Source organism: Paralichthys olivaceus, chromosome 4 (assembly GCF_024713975.1).
Source record: "Paralichthys olivaceus isolate ysfri-2021 chromosome 4, ASM2471397v2, whole genome shotgun sequence".
NCBI classification, from domain to species: Eukaryota; Metazoa; Chordata; class Actinopteri; order Pleuronectiformes; family Paralichthyidae; genus Paralichthys; species Paralichthys olivaceus.
Window position 1 is genome coordinate 6474362 of NC_091096.1, and position 20353 is coordinate 6494714.

At 39.7% G+C, this 20353-nt stretch overlaps 1 protein-coding gene across 5 annotated transcripts in view; it reads left to right on the top strand.

Annotated features, from left to right (window-relative positions):
- The window catches only part of arl15a (ADP-ribosylation factor-like 15a), an 87682-nt gene that overhangs the window by 40514 nt on the left and 26815 nt on the right, over nucleotides 1–20353 (top strand). For all 5 annotated transcript variants that reach the window (XM_069523468.1, XM_069523467.1, XM_069523469.1 and 2 more), the window contains exon 4: nucleotides 4724–4932. In XM_069523468.1, the coding sequence (XP_069379569.1) occupies nucleotides 4724–4932 (209 nt within the window). The remainder of the gene's footprint in view (nucleotides 1–4723; nucleotides 4933–20353) is intronic.

Below are 20353 nucleotides of genomic sequence, written 5' to 3' on the forward strand. Positions count from 1 at the left end.
AGCCCATTAATATCATAAAAGTATCAATCCAACCTCAACCAACAGTGTGGTTTGAAGTTGCATTTGCATTGTGGTCGGTCAAATGTACAATAACAAGCGGCCTATAACTGTACACTAAGCTTTTTTTGTTCATATAGGGTTAAGCAGTGGGGTATATGATCTAGAGGCTTGATTAAAGTGTTATATAAATAGCAAGAGTGTTGTGATTAATTATTACTTCAACCAGACATATAACTTGTCTATAAGTGAAAGCCGCTGTACCAGCCAAAGTGGCACATTATGAAAATTACTCTCCCAATGGAGAGGAGTGGTCTGTTGTCAAATCAGAAATACAGCCACATTATTTTCACATAGTAACTCATCTTATTTATCTCAAATATTCAGAGGTGCTGCATTTCTGCAAAGCATCTTTGTCAGTAATGTGTATAATGGTGTGCATAAACGAGAGGGAAGGGTGAATGCTTTGAGCTCGGCCTCTCACAGGAACTGTTTGCTTAAAAAGACAGTGCTGAGACTACAAGTTGATGGGTGTATCAACAGCTGAAGTGTTTTTCACCTCGCTCCAGCCCCAGCTCATTCCTCAATGAAGTAAGCAAACTTTATTACTCAAGGCCTCCCTCACTGCTCCCAGCCCTCCCTCCCATCACTCCATTGTAGCTGTTTTGTTCAGGGAAAAAACACTGTCTGCTTTGCGTTAGGGAGACTTCAAAGAGAGTTGCGTTCAGTGTTTCAACTTTCAAGAATGAAAAAAGACCTGATTAGCAACATGTTGATGTTTTATATTGTAAGGTAAAAGCTGGCAAAAGTGAACAATTTTGGCAGACACAGAAAAATATTAGAGTTGTGTTTGAGCTGATTGTGAAAGTGAAACCGATCTTCATTATTGCCCAACAACAAACTATGAAGAAGCTTCAAATGAAAAATAGTGGTTGATCACAAACTGTTTGAATTTGGAGATGATTTCAGAAACACCAGCCATCAAACACATCCGAAAGTGAATCTGAATTCAAGCCCAGGACTCATCTGCTCTTAATTCTCGCTGTGTAATGGTTTACTTATGTTTTACTGACTTTTTCTTCTAAGCTTAATTGATTAACTCATAGTCACACTTTGTTGAAAGGAGAAGAAACCCGATCACTGGAATGTTGTCACTGCTTGTGTGAGCAGCAGATGTCTGCTGGTTTTTCCATTCTCTTCACTTACCTGCTGACTCTGACAGCATGTACTGTTCTCCATATTTCTACTTCATGTCCTCAGCTTGATTTTTGTTTGTCTCAAACAGTGTCCTTGAAACCAAATGAGTACCTAAACAAAATCAAATTGTAGCCTGTGTGAGCTGAAACATTGTACTGGAGGTTTTCCTATCATAAAGTAAACTAAGTAATGTAAATATTACTGGATTAAAGCAACATCATTTAAGCACAATCATTAAATCCTAAGATAGGAAACAAACCCAGTATTTATCATAACATTTAAAGTTTATAATATAGTTCATGGTTCAACTGCAAAATATCAAGCCTCAATTACATTTCTTTGTCATATATGTTTGATGATGTCATCCTAGGAATCATTGTCAATTAAAAAAAAATGTCTCCGCTGATATGTTGATATCAGAAGTTTATTAAAATAGATTTGCTTTTTTTTTTTATAAGCAACAGTTCAAAACCCCAAAATTACAAAGAAAAGCACAAAATCCTCACAACTCAAATTCTGGAAGTGATATTTGTTATTTTTGATTGAAAAATAACTGACAAGCACAAAGTGTTTGAAAGTCCATCATCACTAATTAATCTTACTCAGAAGTATTTTATGTACAGGGGGGGTTGGCTGCAGTAGTGAGTGTGAAGTACATGCTGCTGTGCTTAACACATTACAGTACCCTGTAGCTTTACAACATAATGTACATCTGCCTTGAGTACAGCCATTAAGATTCATGTCTCCCAGATCTGAAACCATTTTTATATATTGATGTATTCTCTGCAGGGCATTGATTGGTTAATTGCATTCATTGTTTCATCCTCATCTGCAACAGAAGATTGAAATAGTTTGTGTAATGAGAGAAGGTGTGACGGGTGGGCAGGGAAAGGTGTTTTCCTCAAATCAGATTTATATAAACGTGACATCACTGAGTCAAATGTTGAGATCATGAAATTTTTCTTCAATAGAATCATACTAACACGGTTACTACTGTGTTTAAGTGACACTGGAACACATAATGGTTTGAGTGTAGTAAAAAATGTTCTAAAATTAGAAGCCATTTATCGTGGATTTATTCGCAGGAGTCAAAGGGCAGCAAAGCAGAAAGGAAGACAGAAAAACAAGCAAAGACATGATGTCTTACTCATCCTGCACTTATTTGATTAATGATATGTAGTAGGGCTGCCAGCATCCCCCAAGAATCATGACGTCGTGTTTGAAAATCCTCCTGTTAGACCAATAGATGGCAGAAGTTGCCAATGAGATCCAAGACATGACGGACATTCCACCATTTCCAGGCAAAGATGAGAGAAACTTCCTAGTCAATCTCTCAAGTGCCACTTTGTCTGATAGCTTTCCACTCCAGTGAGAGGTGTGAGTAGAAAGAGTGGGGGAGGAAAGAAGGAAGGGAGGGGACAGCACGAGGGAAGGGAGGTAAATGTCACTGAGAGCACTTCGTGATGTTTAAACATTTGCCAGCCTCACAGTTCGTCACTACTTGGCAATTACCTTACTATGAGCAACAATAACAAAACAACAGTTCACACGATTGCAAAGGAAGTAACCTCACCAGACGGAGGAGCATAATTTTAACCAGAGCTTGTACGTCCTCTCAAAGCACATACTTGTTTCTGCACATGAAGTACATAAAAATCCCCTTTGTAGTTGTGCGTTCATGGTGTCAACAAGTTTGTTGAGTGTGTAGAACAAACATTTAGAACTATTTAATGGAAAACATGTTGGGGGAAAGAAGAGTGTGCAGCTGAGTTAATGAAATGTAATCATAGAGTAACAGCAGAAGATGAGACGTTTATTTTATGTCAGCAAATATAATTACAAAAATCTACACTTTGATGTTTAGGTGACGGGAGTGGGAATTTTGTTATATACTCCAAGTATTGTAACAAACACCTTGCATTATATGGCTGGAACTTTTTCAGAATATTCTTTACATTTTGTGTTGTTGCTGCTGCCTCCGTACTGAAAGTGACAAGACACTCCAACTTAAATCTGTCTCTGGATTTTCAAAACTTGCCTCCTGTTAACTTGAAAGTCTGCACTTTCTAAATTAAAGTTGTTTCCAAACACAAACTCCAGAAAATGTCAGGACACAATTCTGAGGACACTTTTCGTTGGAGATTGTCCAGGACATCCATGTGAGGAGCCTGGGTAAAGCAGCAGGATGCAGGATATGACGTGTACACTTAGTGTCAGTGTTTGTCAGCCCTTATCTTCGACGTCGTCTTTTACATCATGTGTTAGAAATGTCATCAACACGCCCAAAACAGTCACTGTGAATTTATGGGACATAATTGCAGCAGCTAATTCTCACAAACAGCCCCTCCAGAAAATTTCAGGAGAATGTCCCGATGCTAAAGGAGCATGCTGGAGGATATGACAAGTATATTGTGGTTAATTTGCAGATGAGACATCAAGATTTTTGTTGCAGCCTCAGATTCTTTTTGAGTTCAGGATTGTGAACAGGTGTAAACTGAGAGGGACACAGTGGCTGAAGAAATATTTGGCTTCAGTAGGAAAAGGGCCAAAGATTGAAGTAAGATTGAAGACAATGCAAACAAGTTTTTCGTGAGAATAAGAGGAAAGGGCGTTTTTCTATAATTTTTACCGTCTTCAATAGCATCGCCTACACTGTCATAGAGTGAAAGGTTGCATGGCCGGTAGTGGTGACAGAGGGAGGTGGTGATAAAAAGGACACGACTGACTCATTTTGTGAGCAAGCAGGTCCCTTCCTCAAGTCTCACATGAAGTTGCAGTGATGTAAACCATTGTTAGCGGATGTGATTGATTCAAGTTCTCGCATTAAAAAAGAAGGAACCATATGTTGTTGACAATGAATGAACTCCATGTCTGGGTACACAGCCTTGAAAATAAGCCCAGACTCAGTTTGAATGGTTCAGTGACGATGTGTTTTTACTTTACGGTCTGTGACTGTGGAGATCACGCCTGTGTCTTAACAATGACCCGATGAACAAAAAAAAAAAGTTGGCATAAAAAGTACTTGATCCTGCAAAACTTGGTGGTTTTGGTTTTGCATAAAGCAAGATGGGGAAATACTGTTTTAAAATTGTACGTGACATGATTATGTTGCCTCAACATGACACATACATTTTAATATGTTAGTTTTAACAAGCAACAATAGATGTAAGGTAAAATGCTTCTTAATGAAAGAAATGATTAATTATTGGTGATTGTCATGCTTCTTAATTTAATTATTTGCCGCACTTTGTTTCTAATGGTCCAGAATGGAATTGTATTTCTGCAGTTTGTAATTTATATGTTCTGAAGTCAAATATTTTGCCAACAATGTTAATTCTAATAAAATAATTGTACAAATATTTTTTTTGTTAAAATGAAAAAAGGGGAGCAAAAGCATTTACAAGCCTTTATAATTATAAAGCACAGACTCTGTAGGTATTCCTCTTGTTAGCACCTCGTATGACAATAGTACCCCATGTTATGCCAATGACTCTTCATAGAAGCTGACCACTTTAACGTCTGTCTACAGGAGCTGACAACATCAAGAAATACTGGAGTCGTTACTACCAGGGGTCACAGGGAGTAGTCTTTGTATTGGACAGCGCGTCATCAGATGAAGACCTGGAGGCGGCGCGGAACGAGCTGCACTCGGCCCTGCAGCACCCACAGCTCTGCACACTGCCTTTCCTCATTCTCTCCAACCACCAGGACAAGCCTGCCGCAAGGACGCCAAACCAGGTAACCACGCCTGTTACGTGGCTGTTGTGTTTTTTTTTTTATTACACCTCAAGCATCACTAACTGCGATCAAGTTCACTTTGTTTTCAACAAAGAAGCACATGAACTTCCACAGATTCATAAAACTTGACATGAGTGTCTCAATCAGAAAAAGTGGTGTAGCGTTTATTAATATTAATTTAAGGCTGTGTCTACTCTAACCTGTTAACATGAGCAGTGAAATGAAAACCAAGTCGTTCACCGTCTCACACACAGCTGAGGTGTGGTCCCAGCCTAACAGTTTGCCACTCTACCGTCAGACAGGCTGCAGTAGTACGGTAGTAGAAATGTCATGTTGTAGGTCGTGTCACCACCTCCCCTCAGGACAGAATTAATCACTGCTCGTGGAGGCAGGAATAAAATACAGCACAACTAGGGTCGTCTCCACCTCTCTCTCTTTCTGTCATCCTTGTTGCTAGCCGTGCTACACCACTACACAGTCCCTCACAGAATGGGCCGTTATGGCTAGCATTCCCCCGTGCATCACTCACGTTTCAAAAACCTGGAATCTTACTCCCCTCATGCATACACACTCATGATTCATCTGCTCAGGTCTAGTTAATGTTTCTGAAGGAGAACTAATATTGTGAGAGGGTCATCTGCTTTTCCGAGCTTAGACCACCAGTGCTGCTGCTCTTCGCTGATGTGAATTCAACAGTGGGAAAAAAGATAAAGTCCTAGTACCAGACTCAGACCCAAAACCAAACCTATGACTCCACCTGAATCAGTCTAACTTAGTTTAGCTAATTAGTATGGATTGGTTACACTTGAGCACAAGTCGCAATAGTCACGGAAACGCACTAATCTTATTGATATTTTAAATGGTAGCTGCTTGTTTTAAGCCCGACAACACTGATCTCTTTGTTGGCTTTCATAACGTAGCCAATTTAATCCAGTCTGTGAACTGCCCACACTTTCCTACCGGTCTTAGCGTGATGTGTCCTCTGCCATATTTGACCCGTCATTGCATCAGTCTCTGGAAGTATTGACTTTTCTGAACTGTTTGCAAACACTGGTGACACGTGAGACCGGCTTATAGGGACCGAGGGATGAGATACATGTCGCCCAAAGGCCTTTTCTGCACCACGTTGGGTGGGCTATTTCAGTTCACAATGAATGACTTTCATGAAGTGAGTTGGTTGGGGTGACGGACGAAGCTGATGTTATTACAGTTGATGTCATACTGTGTCTACTTCTATCGGCATTTGAGCATATGGAAATTCACTGTCTGTTTTGTGTTGTTGCATTCCCTCTGCCTTTGTCATGCATGCACCTACACAAGACACATTAAGACAAACCCTTACACAAAGATGGCGTTTCTTATTTGCATTTGTAATAGAGCTAAAAAAGAATTTAGTCTCCATTGCAAAAAAAAAAGGTTAAACACACATTTACACATGCTATTTATTAAAGCCTGGCTGATATATCAGCTGATATGTGCCTTTCAAAGACATATCGATGTTTGCTGTAACATTTTACATCAGAATATGTCAAATTTAAATGTAGTTTAATTGTAATTTATTTGTATTTTAGTTCATAAAGTTCATGGTTAAACTTTAAGATATCAAGCCTCAGTTACATTTCTTTTTCATAAATATGTGATAATGACTTTTGAGGAATCATTGCCATTTTTCTTAATTTTATATCAGTATGAAATGTTTTATTCCCCATTATCAGTGTTGGCACCAGCCTTAAAAAAACACATCGGTCAGGCTCTACTATTTAGTCTATTTATGACAAGCTGGGGAATTCTTTAGTCTTAACAAGGCTTTGAAATCGTCTGTCTGGGTGAAAACATCTTAATTCAATCAATGAATTAAATTCCACCGGCACTGAAAATTTTCAGTCTCTAGGGAGTCATAGTCAGAGCACTGAACTCAGTTGTGGGTTCAAAGAACATTTTACCTGACCTGGTTTTCTAAGTGTGTATATTGTTTGTAATACATCAGTGTGTTTGAAATTACATGGTCATTATGAGTGTTACCATGCCCGTGTGTGCATATTATCATCTGACTCATGGCTGTGTCACTGAAGAAGCTTCGTGTTCAGTGACTCATGAGCAATCTTTGCTAAGATGAAACTAAATTTCATGACAAACCATGAAAGGAATGACAGACTCCACCTCTTTGTTTCTTTGCCTCTATGCTGCTCAAGCTCCTGAACAAAGTAATATTGCTTGTTCTCATTAATCTAACATAAGGTAATAGTATCACATCTTGTACTGTTGAAAATAAAGTGGGAAACGACATGTTCATAGTGAGCCCACTCAACAACTGGAGAGTTCAAGAGGGCAAACCCTAACCAAACATTTGCTCAAGAACCGTAGGGGTCTCTTCCTGGAGTTTATTTTTCATTTCTTCATGTTCCCATGCTTTTTCTTTTACTTCATCTTAGTCTCAGATATGGGAGTTTGAATCTTGGAAACATATTTATATTAAAACTAATACAAGCTATTTGTGCTGTGATGAAACAGGTTTAGACCGTCAAGGAATGAACAACTTATTTACACATTCTAGTAAAGACTCAATGTGTTTCCACAGATAACTGTGAAGAGAGTATATCTACATTTCTGTGCCACTGTGAATATTTCACAAAAAAAAAAAAATTCAATTAGGAAAATAATTTACATTTCTGAGCTTTCTGTTACTCTACTACACATTAGACCCTCAACTTCAGTGTGGTTTGTCTCCAGGAAGTTTGGGAATATTTATGTCTTCGTATTACTTATTGATAAAGGTTGTCAAAATGCTCTACTGTAGAGCCGAGTTGCTTAATATTAAATGAAAGTTACACTAAAAGTACCAAGGTACATGTCAGAAACAGGTGGTGAACCACTCTTAGCACTGGCCTGGCCGGTCCTGTATAAGTGCAGTGTGTCTCCTCGACTGAGGATAAAAGCAGAATTAAAGATATGCCACTTCCGATTTCTAAAAACTTATCATCGTCAGCAGCAGCAGGGACGCTGGAAGCATCACAACGAGGCCTCCGAGTGAACCCTAGAAAGTGTCAGGCTTGGTACTGTATGTGCAGCTGCACTTCTGAACACATGAATCTCACAGTATCACTCATTTATATAGGTTATCTGGAGTATGTGTATTAATGAATGACCTCTTTGATTGAATTAGTTGCATAACTGCTGTAAGGGTTGGGGTACATTGAATAAAGTGCCCAAGATATTTTATGCCAAAGTTGTTCATAGTGTTGTCGTGTATAGGACACAGATTCAATTATTTTTTTTACCTGAAGCAAAGCATGAATATCGCTTCTCTATCAAATAAAAATGTTCATCCATTGGAATAGGTTAACATAGTTAGTGTTGTCTATTGCACTAAACAGTATTTTCAGTTTGTCAAAACATCTGTTCTGCATGCAGGAGTCTTCCCCAGCTCCCACATCCATACAGAAAGAATGCCTACATACAGCCGCAACTATTTTCACGAGACCCAAAGAATCTTACATGTGCACATATCCTTTAAAGCTCTCGTATAAGACACCATATATACCCGCTATGTTATGTGTGTTTTCATTATTTATTAGAATTTCCATTAGCTTTTTCGTAAGTAAACACGTCTCTCTAAGGGTCAGTGCACATTGCTTTGAGATGTTTTGGGCCAGTGGAGCTACTCCACTGAAACTTTAGCTTCATAGAAGCTTCGCTTAGTTCATTAGGTCATCAGCGGGTTAGGAGGATAACAGTATACAGACACTGTACATCCTAGTGAAGGTGAATGTCTTTTATGTTTCGTAACCATCTGCGTTTTAACTATGATAAATTGTAAGTTTAAGTGGTAGATAATAATTCTAGCAATATTAACACTACGAAGTGGAACCAGTCCTCTCTTAATATTTATATCTGCTGTTACATTTGTTTTTCTGAGTTAACGCTGTAATAATTTTCACAGTAACTGTAATCCATAACATGTTAAAAAATGACCCTTTCAACAGGAGTCATAACCTTTGATCGACCATAGCAATTTTCTCTGGAGAAATCTGTCTGGTTCCATCCTTTGTAATCCCTTTGAAATGTTTAAACGGTTTAAGCATGTCTAAATGTTTATTCGACAGGTCACTCTAAATTAAAACAAGAAGTCATAGATTAGGTTTTGTATATACCATATGTGATGCATGGATACAATGCTATGGGTCTTGCCACAGTTTTCCCCTTCATTGGAATAAATGGGGTTTCATGGGGACTATCTTACATGTGGACTGTCTTCGCTCCCTCCATTCACTGTCTCTGAAGCTTGTGACTATCTCGACAATGTGACTGTTTCAATGCATGTAACAAAAACAGTATGTTTAACAGCTGCTTTACTGTTCCATCCCAAAATATCTACAAACAAATATTTAATTGCTTGAAGAAAGAAAAAAATTATAATAGTATAGTAGTATAATTTGTTTTGATATCTTTGTCATCACAGAAGTCTCTAGCCTTAAAATGACATACTTTGAAGTTCTCCTCTGAAAATTATGTCGAACATTCCACACGAAAACTTAACGGATTCTGTATGTAAATAGGAAATTGCAGATTCCCTTGGACAGTCATTAAATGGTGTATAATGTTACAACCATGGATGGAAACCTGTAGAGGAAACCATTTTGTGTTTTTGCCTCTGGAGGTCTGTATGTGATCTAGATTGCAGAATTAGATTACGCCCACAGATGAATGAAATTATGTATTGAGTTTTACTGGAACATGTATTGGATTTTTGCAGACATCCCGCTGCAGACCCCTGACTTTCCCATTTTAACTCTGCAAACCTCCAAAGACCACAGCTGCATAGCAGGTTCTTGCCTCTTGTGAATGTTTGACAAGCACCACCCATGAAACAAGCCCAAATTTAGTTGGTCTAAATTCTATTGGCTGCTTCTCTGGCGATGACACTATACACAAATGACGTCTTCATCTTGGCTTTCTTCTCACAGCAACCACTCTGTTGACAGAGCAAGGTGGCTCATTTCCTTAACACACACACACACACACACACACACACACACACACACACACACAAACACACACAAACACACACGTGCAGTTGCTAGTGCTGTTTTCTGGGGAAGTCCTTGTTTACGGTGTAACGTTAGGGACTAAAGGTGTTTCTGGCACTGCTAGAGCAAGGGGTGAGAGAGGGTGGCGGTGGGGTAATACTGCTCAGTGGGCTTGTTAAGGCCTCACTGGGGCCCTGTGTGCTGGTGCAAGTGTTTTTCAGGATCAGGGTAGGTCTGGAGGAGGTAGAAGGAAACGTGGGACAAAATTCCTTGTTGACATCAATCTCCTGCCGTTGGGGGGCCCAAGGAAGCTGGGAAGGAGTGGAGGGGAGGTCACCCTGTTGATATAACACCTCAACAAAGCAGGTCTGTTTGGATGGCTGGGCCTAATGGACTGCGTCCACGAAGAGGTCTTGTTATTGAGAATTCTGTTGTGGACAGAGGTAGTGGTCTTTTTGGTTCTGCTGCTTCTGTTATCAGAGAAAGAGACGGAAGACGGAAAGAAACTGATGATACACCATGTGAAGAGTGGAAAAATAATGGAACCCATGAGAGAGTCACAGAGAGGAAGAGAGAAAAGGGGGTAGAACTACTATACGGAATACACAGTACAGAGAAGATAACGAATAGCGAAAAAAATACTGTGAAGAGGAAAAAAGGGAGGCTGCAGTATCTAACCGTGAGCCATGAGGCGGCTCTGCTCCAAAATTGAAGACAGAAGCCTTAAAACGTTGTGGTCAAAGTCCCCAGATGACTAAACGGGAAAGGTGCCCCTCCATACACTCTCCTTCTCTTTCTCCTTCACACTCTCAGTCCCTAACTCATTTGCACAAACACAAGTTAATCCAGCTCCAACAGACCCTTTATGATTTAGTCCAATGTGAGAGAAAAAACAATTCCTGGTACGAATTGGAGCACATCTGTTTTCACTGCACCAAAACTAAATCTGATGTGGCTTATGCATTGTGACAAAGTTACACCACACAGACGAGCATCCGCTCAAATGCGTCATACACTCACACTGCATTGTATTTATCAGTGTCATTAGTACCAACAATAAAGTGAATTACAGAAGGTTGGTGTTAAGTGTTAAACCTTTTGTCTCAATTTCCAGGAAAAAACAAGACAATGTACCAAGAGATAAATGTTTACCTCCTCACCAGCCAGCATGCAAACTTTCATTATTCATCAATTTGCCATGTTTTGACAGAGACAGACAGGCAGACGCACACGTACACTCAGACACACGCAGGCACATTGACGCAGACGTCGATGGTTTCACATCCACCACGTTTTCTGCGTATAACTAATCCTAGATGGAATAATTCTCCTCACAGGAACAATGTTTTCTCTTGGCTGCTGTTGACCACTGTTGACAGAATCACAGGACAAGCTGAGAACATTGTTGTCAAGGCCTGAATAAACTGAGGAAAAGCCTCTCAGAGGTTGACTTCTACTGTATATCACTGTGCTTGTGCAAAAAATATTAACTCACTGCAAGTTTTAACACCCGCACTTCTTGCTTGGATGAGTTTATCTCAGTTATAAGTTGATACAATCAAACCTTAACACTACAGTTGGTAAATGACATGCTGAGATTTGGATTACAGTCATGGAGCACAGTGTGGAAATCCCACTCTGAGTACAGCTGCCACCGGGTGCTGTGGCCTTTTACATTCAGTCAAACCTGTCTGCATCTATATTCTGCGTTGTAACACTTACATACTGTGTATGTATGAAAGTGTCAGTGACACACTTGAAAACACTGCGAGGGGGTGATAGACAGTGAACGAAAGCATTACACATATCCTGAAATGCCATCTGATGAGTGGTGAAGTGAGACTTTGCATCTGCACTGCATAGATGAAGTCACTCTTGGCCAGTCGCCTTAAATTTAACCCTTCATTTACACGTCTGCATCCATTTTATATTGAATGTGTTTGGGAATTTGTGCCCATCCTGCACTATGCTGCAGATCCTCTCCTTTCCTTTCTGTGTCTGTTCTTTGCATTTAGATTCTTTTTATAATTTGTGTCCCATATCTAAATTGAAAAAGGTTGAAGAGGGAGAAGAAGATTCCGGCTCTAGCTCCTTAAAAGTGGAGTTACATGCCAATTGCTTGATGAATGTTCACTTTCTCTCTCTTTTCCCACAACCACAGTGTCGGAATAGTATCAGTTCCATTGATAAAGCATTAGAGAGAGGAAGTTTCCAATCCCTGGCCTCTCTCACTTTCACCACTCCCCTCTCTTCCTATTCTTTCATTCATCTGCGTTCATTCATCTGCCTGCTTGTGCTTACCCACAACTCCTGTCAGAACATTGTGGTGAAAAACTAGTAAACTGGTATAAACTGTAACGTGAAGGCCAAAGGACAAATGGTACCTTGTTTTTGGAGAGTGCTATATCTATAGCCTTATGCAATCCATCCATCCACTGAGTGATTCATTTATGGTTTGGCAGACCTTGTGTCATTTATTGTTTGTTGTCTTTCCATGTCCTCCTTTCTCTTTCTTCACTTTTAAACTCCCAATAAACCTCTAAAAATGTTGAACCTACTCCAGCATATGAAAACCTATAACTCACTGGAAGGCGTGTTTTCTGCTGGGAACAACCTCACCAACCCCTCAACGCTGCAGCCAGTTTCTGTTCTCCTGTGGTCCACAGGAATGTGCCTCCGACAGTGATGGAAAACCCACAACCCAAAAATTGTTCTTCCCATGTAAAATGTCTCATCACCCAAACCCCCCACGCACTCCCTGATTCACACAATAACAATCAGAGAGCACTGTAATAGCGAGAAAGATGAACTGATCACTATATTACAGGTGTGATTCCATGTTGCCAAAGACCCACTCTGAAGATAGAAAAGTAGTTTTATTATAAATTGTTTTCATTTTACTTTAATATACTTGTCTATATATAAAATATAAGTATTGCATTTTGCATAAAGGGTTTCATTATACAATTTTGTTGTTGCACAGGCCAACCAGAGTTAACTGTCCAATTTCTGAGATTCACATTCAGATAATGGAGACGTTCTAATCACTGATTGGTGGAACTGTCAGTGACAGCTGTAGGTGAGGCCACCACTGGCGATTAAAAAGCTGCTTGGGTCATGGTGTAGGGGAAGTAATTGTTACCCGGCCTTTTTGTCTCTATTATCAAGCTTCCTGAAATAAAGTGGGTGGAGTGGGGGCATTGGGCCTGGGTCTCTGTTTGATCATTGATCTCCATGACCCCATGTGAAGGGTCTTAATCTCTCAGTTGACCTCCACGAGGGATTTTTTTGAGGAAGGTTGACAGGGGTGGATGTTGACCGGGAGCTATTAAGAGAGTGTGGATGCTGTGGGGAAAGTGATGGGAGCATGTTTCCACTCGAGTGGTTATATCGAAATGAACCTGGAAGGTGCATGGATACACACGTTTGCACAAGTGTATATGCAAATCTGATAAAGGAACTTGGCGCACACACTGCTTTGATCTGCTAAACCAATGATAGTCACACCCCAGTAAATTACACCATCAAAGTTTACATAGTAGCAGCTCACTCATGCTTAAGGGTTGAGCTTTGTTTTCAAGCACAAGCAGGTTTTTGTTGAGCAATTCCTGGTGTATCTTGACCTGCATCATATTGTTTATACTTTGGTTTACCTCTGTAACTAGTTGTGATTGTTGTGGTTATAAAATGATCATTCCTGATAAAACCAAATGGCACCGAAATGTCATTGATATCCTGGCGATATCCTTCGTGGCTGAGCAGTCAGCCTCTCTCTGAGGATGTTCATGCAAATGTTGAACTCTATCTCCAAAGAAGCTTTAAGGCTAACTTTCCTTTAGCCTTTGTGTCTCAAGTCCCCCAGGCACTACTCTCCATGACAATAAGAGGATAATGCTGTCTCTGTCTTCAGGGCTCAAACTGAATGTTGTGACAAGACAACCAGACTGCACCCTTTCACATACATCTGCTCCGCAATTGAACCACTCCATACAATAAACCATTAGTATTGTCCACATCCTCATGATGGTTGCCAGTTGACAATGGACCATGTGGAATATTGCAGCAATATATTTTTTGTCTGTTAGAGTTGTGTATTTACTTATCCATGAAATTTATTCTTTTATAAAGGTTAACAATGATGCTTCATTTCTTCTCTTCTTGTCAACGATAAAGCCTCAAGATCCATGTGGACTGACTCTGAAAATTTACTCCAAATTCTTCTTTGACAGTTTCACTTCATTTGTCAATGAGTGGTTGAAAACAATGTGTAAACTTTTCACCAAGACCATTTATCATTTGATGAGACTTACACTTGTCATTTGAAGTGTCTTGTATCTGGAGGAAATCCAGAGAAGATTTAAGACTGTTTCATCACACTTGGCCACATGTGTGTGTCTCCACTGGCCAGATCTAAATATGATTGTGATCGGTCTTTTGTTCTCCCAGAGTAGATACAAATCAGGTCGAAGAGATCAAGAGCAAGTAGTAAAGTGTATTTTGAGCATGCAGTCCTCTTCCAGATCAGTTTGTGGATTTTTAACAGACGGTCTCCTCAGTTTAAAATCATTTCATCTGACTAACATCTAAAACACTCAACAGCTGGAGCAGCTCACCTATACAGGTTGTCCATTTGATTTGAGTACAGGGATATAAGTTGATTTGTGCATAATGATGTCTCAGAAACGATGGAATTTGCAGCCTTTCTTTCTTACAAATCAGTTTTGCAAAACTGGTCACAGTGTTGTCATTTATTTGTAACTGCTCGTGCTGTGTGAATAATTATTAAAATAATAGTTCTTTTTTTATGTTTTCACGTGGATCGCAAACATTTATCTATTGTGTGAGGAGCAGAAACACTGACGGGAAGAACTAAGAGTAGAGGAGATGGAAATGTTTTCATTTGAGTATCTTTTGTATTCAGGCCAGATAATTAAGTTGTTCTTTTAACTTGTCTCTTCTTCAAGCCTCCAGATGCGTCTGAGTGTTGTCAGACAAGGTGTGTCGCTCCAACACGCCCATCGGTGAGCAGCTGTGCGGATGTGCTCATTTATGCATGCATGCGCACAACCATGGAAATCAGACAGTTGTGTTTTACATCAACAAACCTTTTCACCAAGATCTTCCCTTGTCGTTCTGACACACTCCCCCCCAAACACACACCATGGTGTTATGTGGTCGATTCACTGCTCGCCCTCAACAATGCAGCTATAGTCACTACACTCAGACACACACGCACGCATGCTGTGGTCTCTCCTTTACTGTCCTCAGCTGGAAAGGTTTAAAAATAAACTTACCCCCAATTCTTGGGAAGGAAACCATAAAGAATTGATTTGATGTGAGGAGGAAAACCACAGTGCTGGGTGAATTGTGATAATGACAGACGGAACACTTCCTGGCTTCTTGTTTTGAGGGGAGATACTGATCTCAAGTAGTGTTACCTAAGATACTCAGTATGGCCAGGCACAAAGATTACAGTGCTGAGGCCGAGGAAAAGCAAAAGAAAACACAAAGCTGCAAATAAGAACAGTATTGTGGCAGAACGTCAGTGCCCCAGACCTCCCCCTCTGCTTATCTCTCTGTCCATCGTCTGGGGCTCTTTTATCAGCACCCCAATTGTATCCAGGCCACGGGCATTGACTATGTTTTTATGTTGTTATACAGTGTATGTAGCTCTAGGTATGCCAAGCTGCTGAACTGGTGGACAGCACCAGCCCCTTTTCATATCATTTTAAAACATCAGTTAATTTTAGACTTATAACATTCAACTTTACTGTTTAATATTGAATGTTTAACTTAATTTAATGTTTAACGATTTAATTCTTCATAAAAATGTCTACCTATGTACACCCCATCATCCGTGAACTTGACTTGTGCCACAAATATACCTGAGTCACGTCAGGTATATTTTCTCCCATGATACAATGGTGCTTCATAAGGTCATCAGATTACGTGTTTTGTTAATATGTTGATTGAGAGACCCCTGCGAAGAAAGTTTATAAACTCAACAGAAGCAGTGAGGTGACTTCTTTGCTGTTATACTTTGGAAGCGGTGATCAGGAATCCATCGCTGTTTATCTTTATCTATTGTGGGAATGTTCATCATTACTATCAGTGTCCTCCATTGGAGTGAACGTTTCTCTGTCTTGTTGTCTTCAGCTCGTATGAGCCCTGATCATAAATCAAACATCTCAATATCACGAACCAGTTTGTCAGAAGTGCCTGCCTCCAGCAGAACTCTGCTGGGGTTTTCTTTTTCTTCCTAAGCTGATTTCTCATATATTTTGTACACACTTACAGTACACACCTCTGCATTGATATAATGATGCTCTGCTCTTTTTCAATGCCGCTGTGTTTTAGCAACTGCATTCCTTCATGGCATAACTACCTCCAGATGTAATCCTCCTAAATTATACCCATGTACAATTTTCTTTCTGGGTTGGATTGCTTGACTTGAATTTCCTCTGATAAAGCTTATCTATTTGAAAATCCTTATTCATCGCTTTCTAATGATTTTGACGTGGTAGCCTCACAACAGAGCATTCTGGATAAAACATTAATTCATGCTTAACTAACAAACTCTCTCTGAGACATAAAACGACAAATGACAGCTTAAGATCTACGACTGTAGAGAAAAACACAACGGGTCCATTGCAGGACTGACACTCAAGACTTTCTTACCTGTGGTGCAATGAATGCTATGTCTTTTACTGATCTTATGAGACCATCTGCTTGTGTTTCAGTCTGGAGTTTCATAGTTACATACACATATATATGTCTGTGTTTTATTGTAAAGCTGTATCTGAGTTTTCCTGTTCATCCTGCGACCAACTTACCCCCTGTGATGGCAGACATGACTGATCTGCGGGCTTGTCAGGTACCATCAGTGCAAAGCTGGTGCCATGTGACGCCTCCGGCAGCTTGCCAAAAGCTAATTGTGCTAATTGGCGAGCGCCAATCCTGTAACAAGGCTTTGAGGGGCGACCCACCGACACAGATGAAAGCGCTCAGATTTGTCTTGTGTCAAGGACTTGTGGGTAATCAGCGCGTCCACTGACCTGCAGGCCAGGAGGGCAAGACCACAGAGCTGTATCCAGTCTGTGTGTTGAGAGGGTAGATGAAGGGGGACAAGAACTGGAACATCCACCCACTGGGTCTTCTCAGACATCAGAAACTGAAGATTGGGGATTAAGTTATTGCTACTTGTGACTGACACTAATAATTGATCCTTGAATGCCTGTCCATGAAACTACAGACGAATTACAACATTATTTTGTTTTTACGGCCATAATTTCCCCTTTAGTCGGTTGCTTTTCTTGTGGAAATATTAACTATATTTCAACAATATATTAGCACAAACATTTATAAAACCTGGCCTGGACATAGACCGCCACTCGTGTACATCTGAAGTTAGTCCTATCAGTCGGTGGAACACAGTGGACTATATATAATCCAGTGTCAGGATTGATAGATGAGACCAGAAACCAGACAAACTCTCCCAAGAGCTTTACCAGTCACCAGGTCATTTTACTTTTGCAGCTTTAGTTGTCTGATAGCCTTAGCTTGGGTTGGAAGGTGGGGGGTGTTTAGTGTTGGCTGTCTACGATCATGAATCGGTTTAGAAAAAAAAAAAAGATGAACATATGCCTCTGTTTGTTAGTTGTGTCAAGCTCATTCTACTGGGTGTAACATCCTATTCCCACTAATCCTTCATTCAGTTTTCATACTGTCTGGGAACTTATGAAAGGTTTTTTGCACAGCACTCAGAAAGCCGTGTGCAGGATTGTCCGTCTTTAAGCGTGAAACAAGCTAAGATAATCTGTTAGCTGTAAACAATGTAGACATGATGGGGAAACGCTGTCTGACAACGTGACAAATCTGACAGTCATGTAGCTGTCTCACAGGTAATAACTGCAATACACTGCATTCTTACATACCAGTCTGTCAAATTTATTAGAGTATGGAGCTTCAGTCAAGACTCGCACAAGAAAGATATAAGCACTTTTTGACATTCACCTTTATTTTGGTAAATATTGCAAAAACCATAAACGGATGAGATCTAAAACTTTACACAATAAAAGCAATCTGATACGTTTATCAATACTGGGATATCAAGTCAACCTGATGTTTTTGTTTTTCCAAACTACATCAAACTCAAGCAGCAGCCATCTATGACAAAATTAGAAATATGAAGTTTCACATAGGTGAGCTACAACTTTTTTATTGGTATAGTGTTTGATTGGCACACAAATACACTATCTAAAAAAGCCAGTGTGCAAACACACACATACATGTACACACCACTTACCTTTCTGTCAGTTCTGTTCAGCCCTTCAGAGAGATCAGCCTCGACTTTTCCAACAGAGGGCAGCCCAGTACCCAAATTATAATTCACGTCAAGCTAATAAGAGTTATTAATGAACTCTTTAATATGTGACCATCCCAGTCAATGAACAATTTATCAGCCTACTCTTGAGTTTGTGTTTAGTTTATCTCGTGCGTTAATTGAACAGCTTTTGCGACGTAGGTGGTATTGCAGTCTAAGTTACTGTAATATACTGGCACGGAGCCACAGGGGTTTGCAGTCTTTCATAATAATGATGTGGCTTCCTGGTATTTACTGTATTTCATGGAAAACATGTTACATTTCATCACAGATTAAAAAACCTTCAATTGTCAGTGATCTGATGTTCTCTGTTTACAATTTTAGGAGATTTAATTAAATGCAGAGTAAGTGATTGAAATGTATTTTGCTTAGTTTCCTTTCTACTGTAATCAAATGTGAAATATAATATTACCTAATTACAGTTGATGTTGTTCTGCATACCTTGGTTAAATAGTGTCTGGAACTTGATACAGATCTCTAGCCCATATCCATTCAGTACAGCCATGGCTGCCGAGCATTAAAGTGGAGTATTTTCTCTCAACTTGAATGAATGCATGAATGCATATTAAAATGTAGCAAAGCAGAACATTCGACAGTCAGTCGACAGCGCTGGGTTTCAGTTGATATATGTTGAATGGAAAGATTAAGATCAAACGCTCCTCCAATTGACGTGGTTCCATCTGTGACAGCTCATGTTGGATGGGTTAAACCGTGTGTGCCAGAAATTAAATCAATGCACAGAATACTTGGCAAGTCACTCTTCCCCAGTGCAATGTAGCTACATGAACATGTAAACTGTCTGAGTTTTGCAGACATTGCTGCAGGGCAGAGGGAATTACACTGTCACACAGAGGATATGGAGCTGCCGTGATATCCTCTTGGCACATAGTTGACGACCATCCAGGTGGAAATTGGTATGCTCTGCCAAGAGGGAGGTTGTGAGTGAGGTAGTTGCGTGGGAGGTGCTCATCTGCATCGGCGAGCATTGTCTTTCATGTAAACAGAATATGGCTTTACCTGTTGCAGCTGTCAAAGAAACAAGAGGTGCTTTGTGATGCTTGGTGTGGAGGCAGGCAGATGTTAACACTTGCGTGCAGGTGTGTTAGCTTTTGCACATCTGTACATTTTTGGGATTCATGAACTTGTGAACATCTGTCAGTACTGCAATCATACCACACAGCAGGGACGCTTGTTAGTGTGTTTCAATTTGTTTCGCTGTGCTTGTCAGTGGAAAAACATAACCTTTTGCGAAATACGCTTTTCTCTGAATCATGTATGTAATTTGTATGTATCAAATTAAAGTACTCTAAAGATATTTTTTAAAAGACTCAGACTCACTGATTGTGGGGTTTTGTGTTTTTGTATTGATTAAAGCTACCCAACCACTTACACACCTCATTCAGAAACTTGGTGGTTTTGTTTGTTTGTCTTAGTTGCTGAATGATTTCATGCTTACTTGTCTACCGCATATATATTTTTCTGTATTTTGAATAATTACCTCTGCAACTATTTAAACTCAAAGTAGTTTTAACTCTGCAGTGTTACATGAAGTAAGCTGAAATTTGAAGCTTCCATTTAAGTTCAATGTTGTCCGGAGATTTTCTAATGATGTAAACAAAATATATTTTTTATCTTTAAATATGGTTTGTTACCTTGATGCTAACTATGTCTGCTATAATTCAGAGCTTGTTCAGTCAAAGTGATTCAGAGTTCTTATTTGTCCTCAGAAGGCTTTTCTGCTTTTCCCTGTCAAAGGAACATTTTAATGAAGAGGTAATAAATAATATTTACAGAAGACAGGATCTAAAGGATATATAAGATGAGTATTACTGACACCTCATAAAATACCTGTGGATTTAACCAGCCTGAATGTTTTAAAAAGCATAACATTGGAACCCATTAATATTTTTTCTCCCTGAAATTTGAAAAACAAAAAGCACCAATCCATGTTCTTGCACTTTTTGACTTCACAGATGCAGAAGCAACATTGAATTGCCACAATACAGTGACA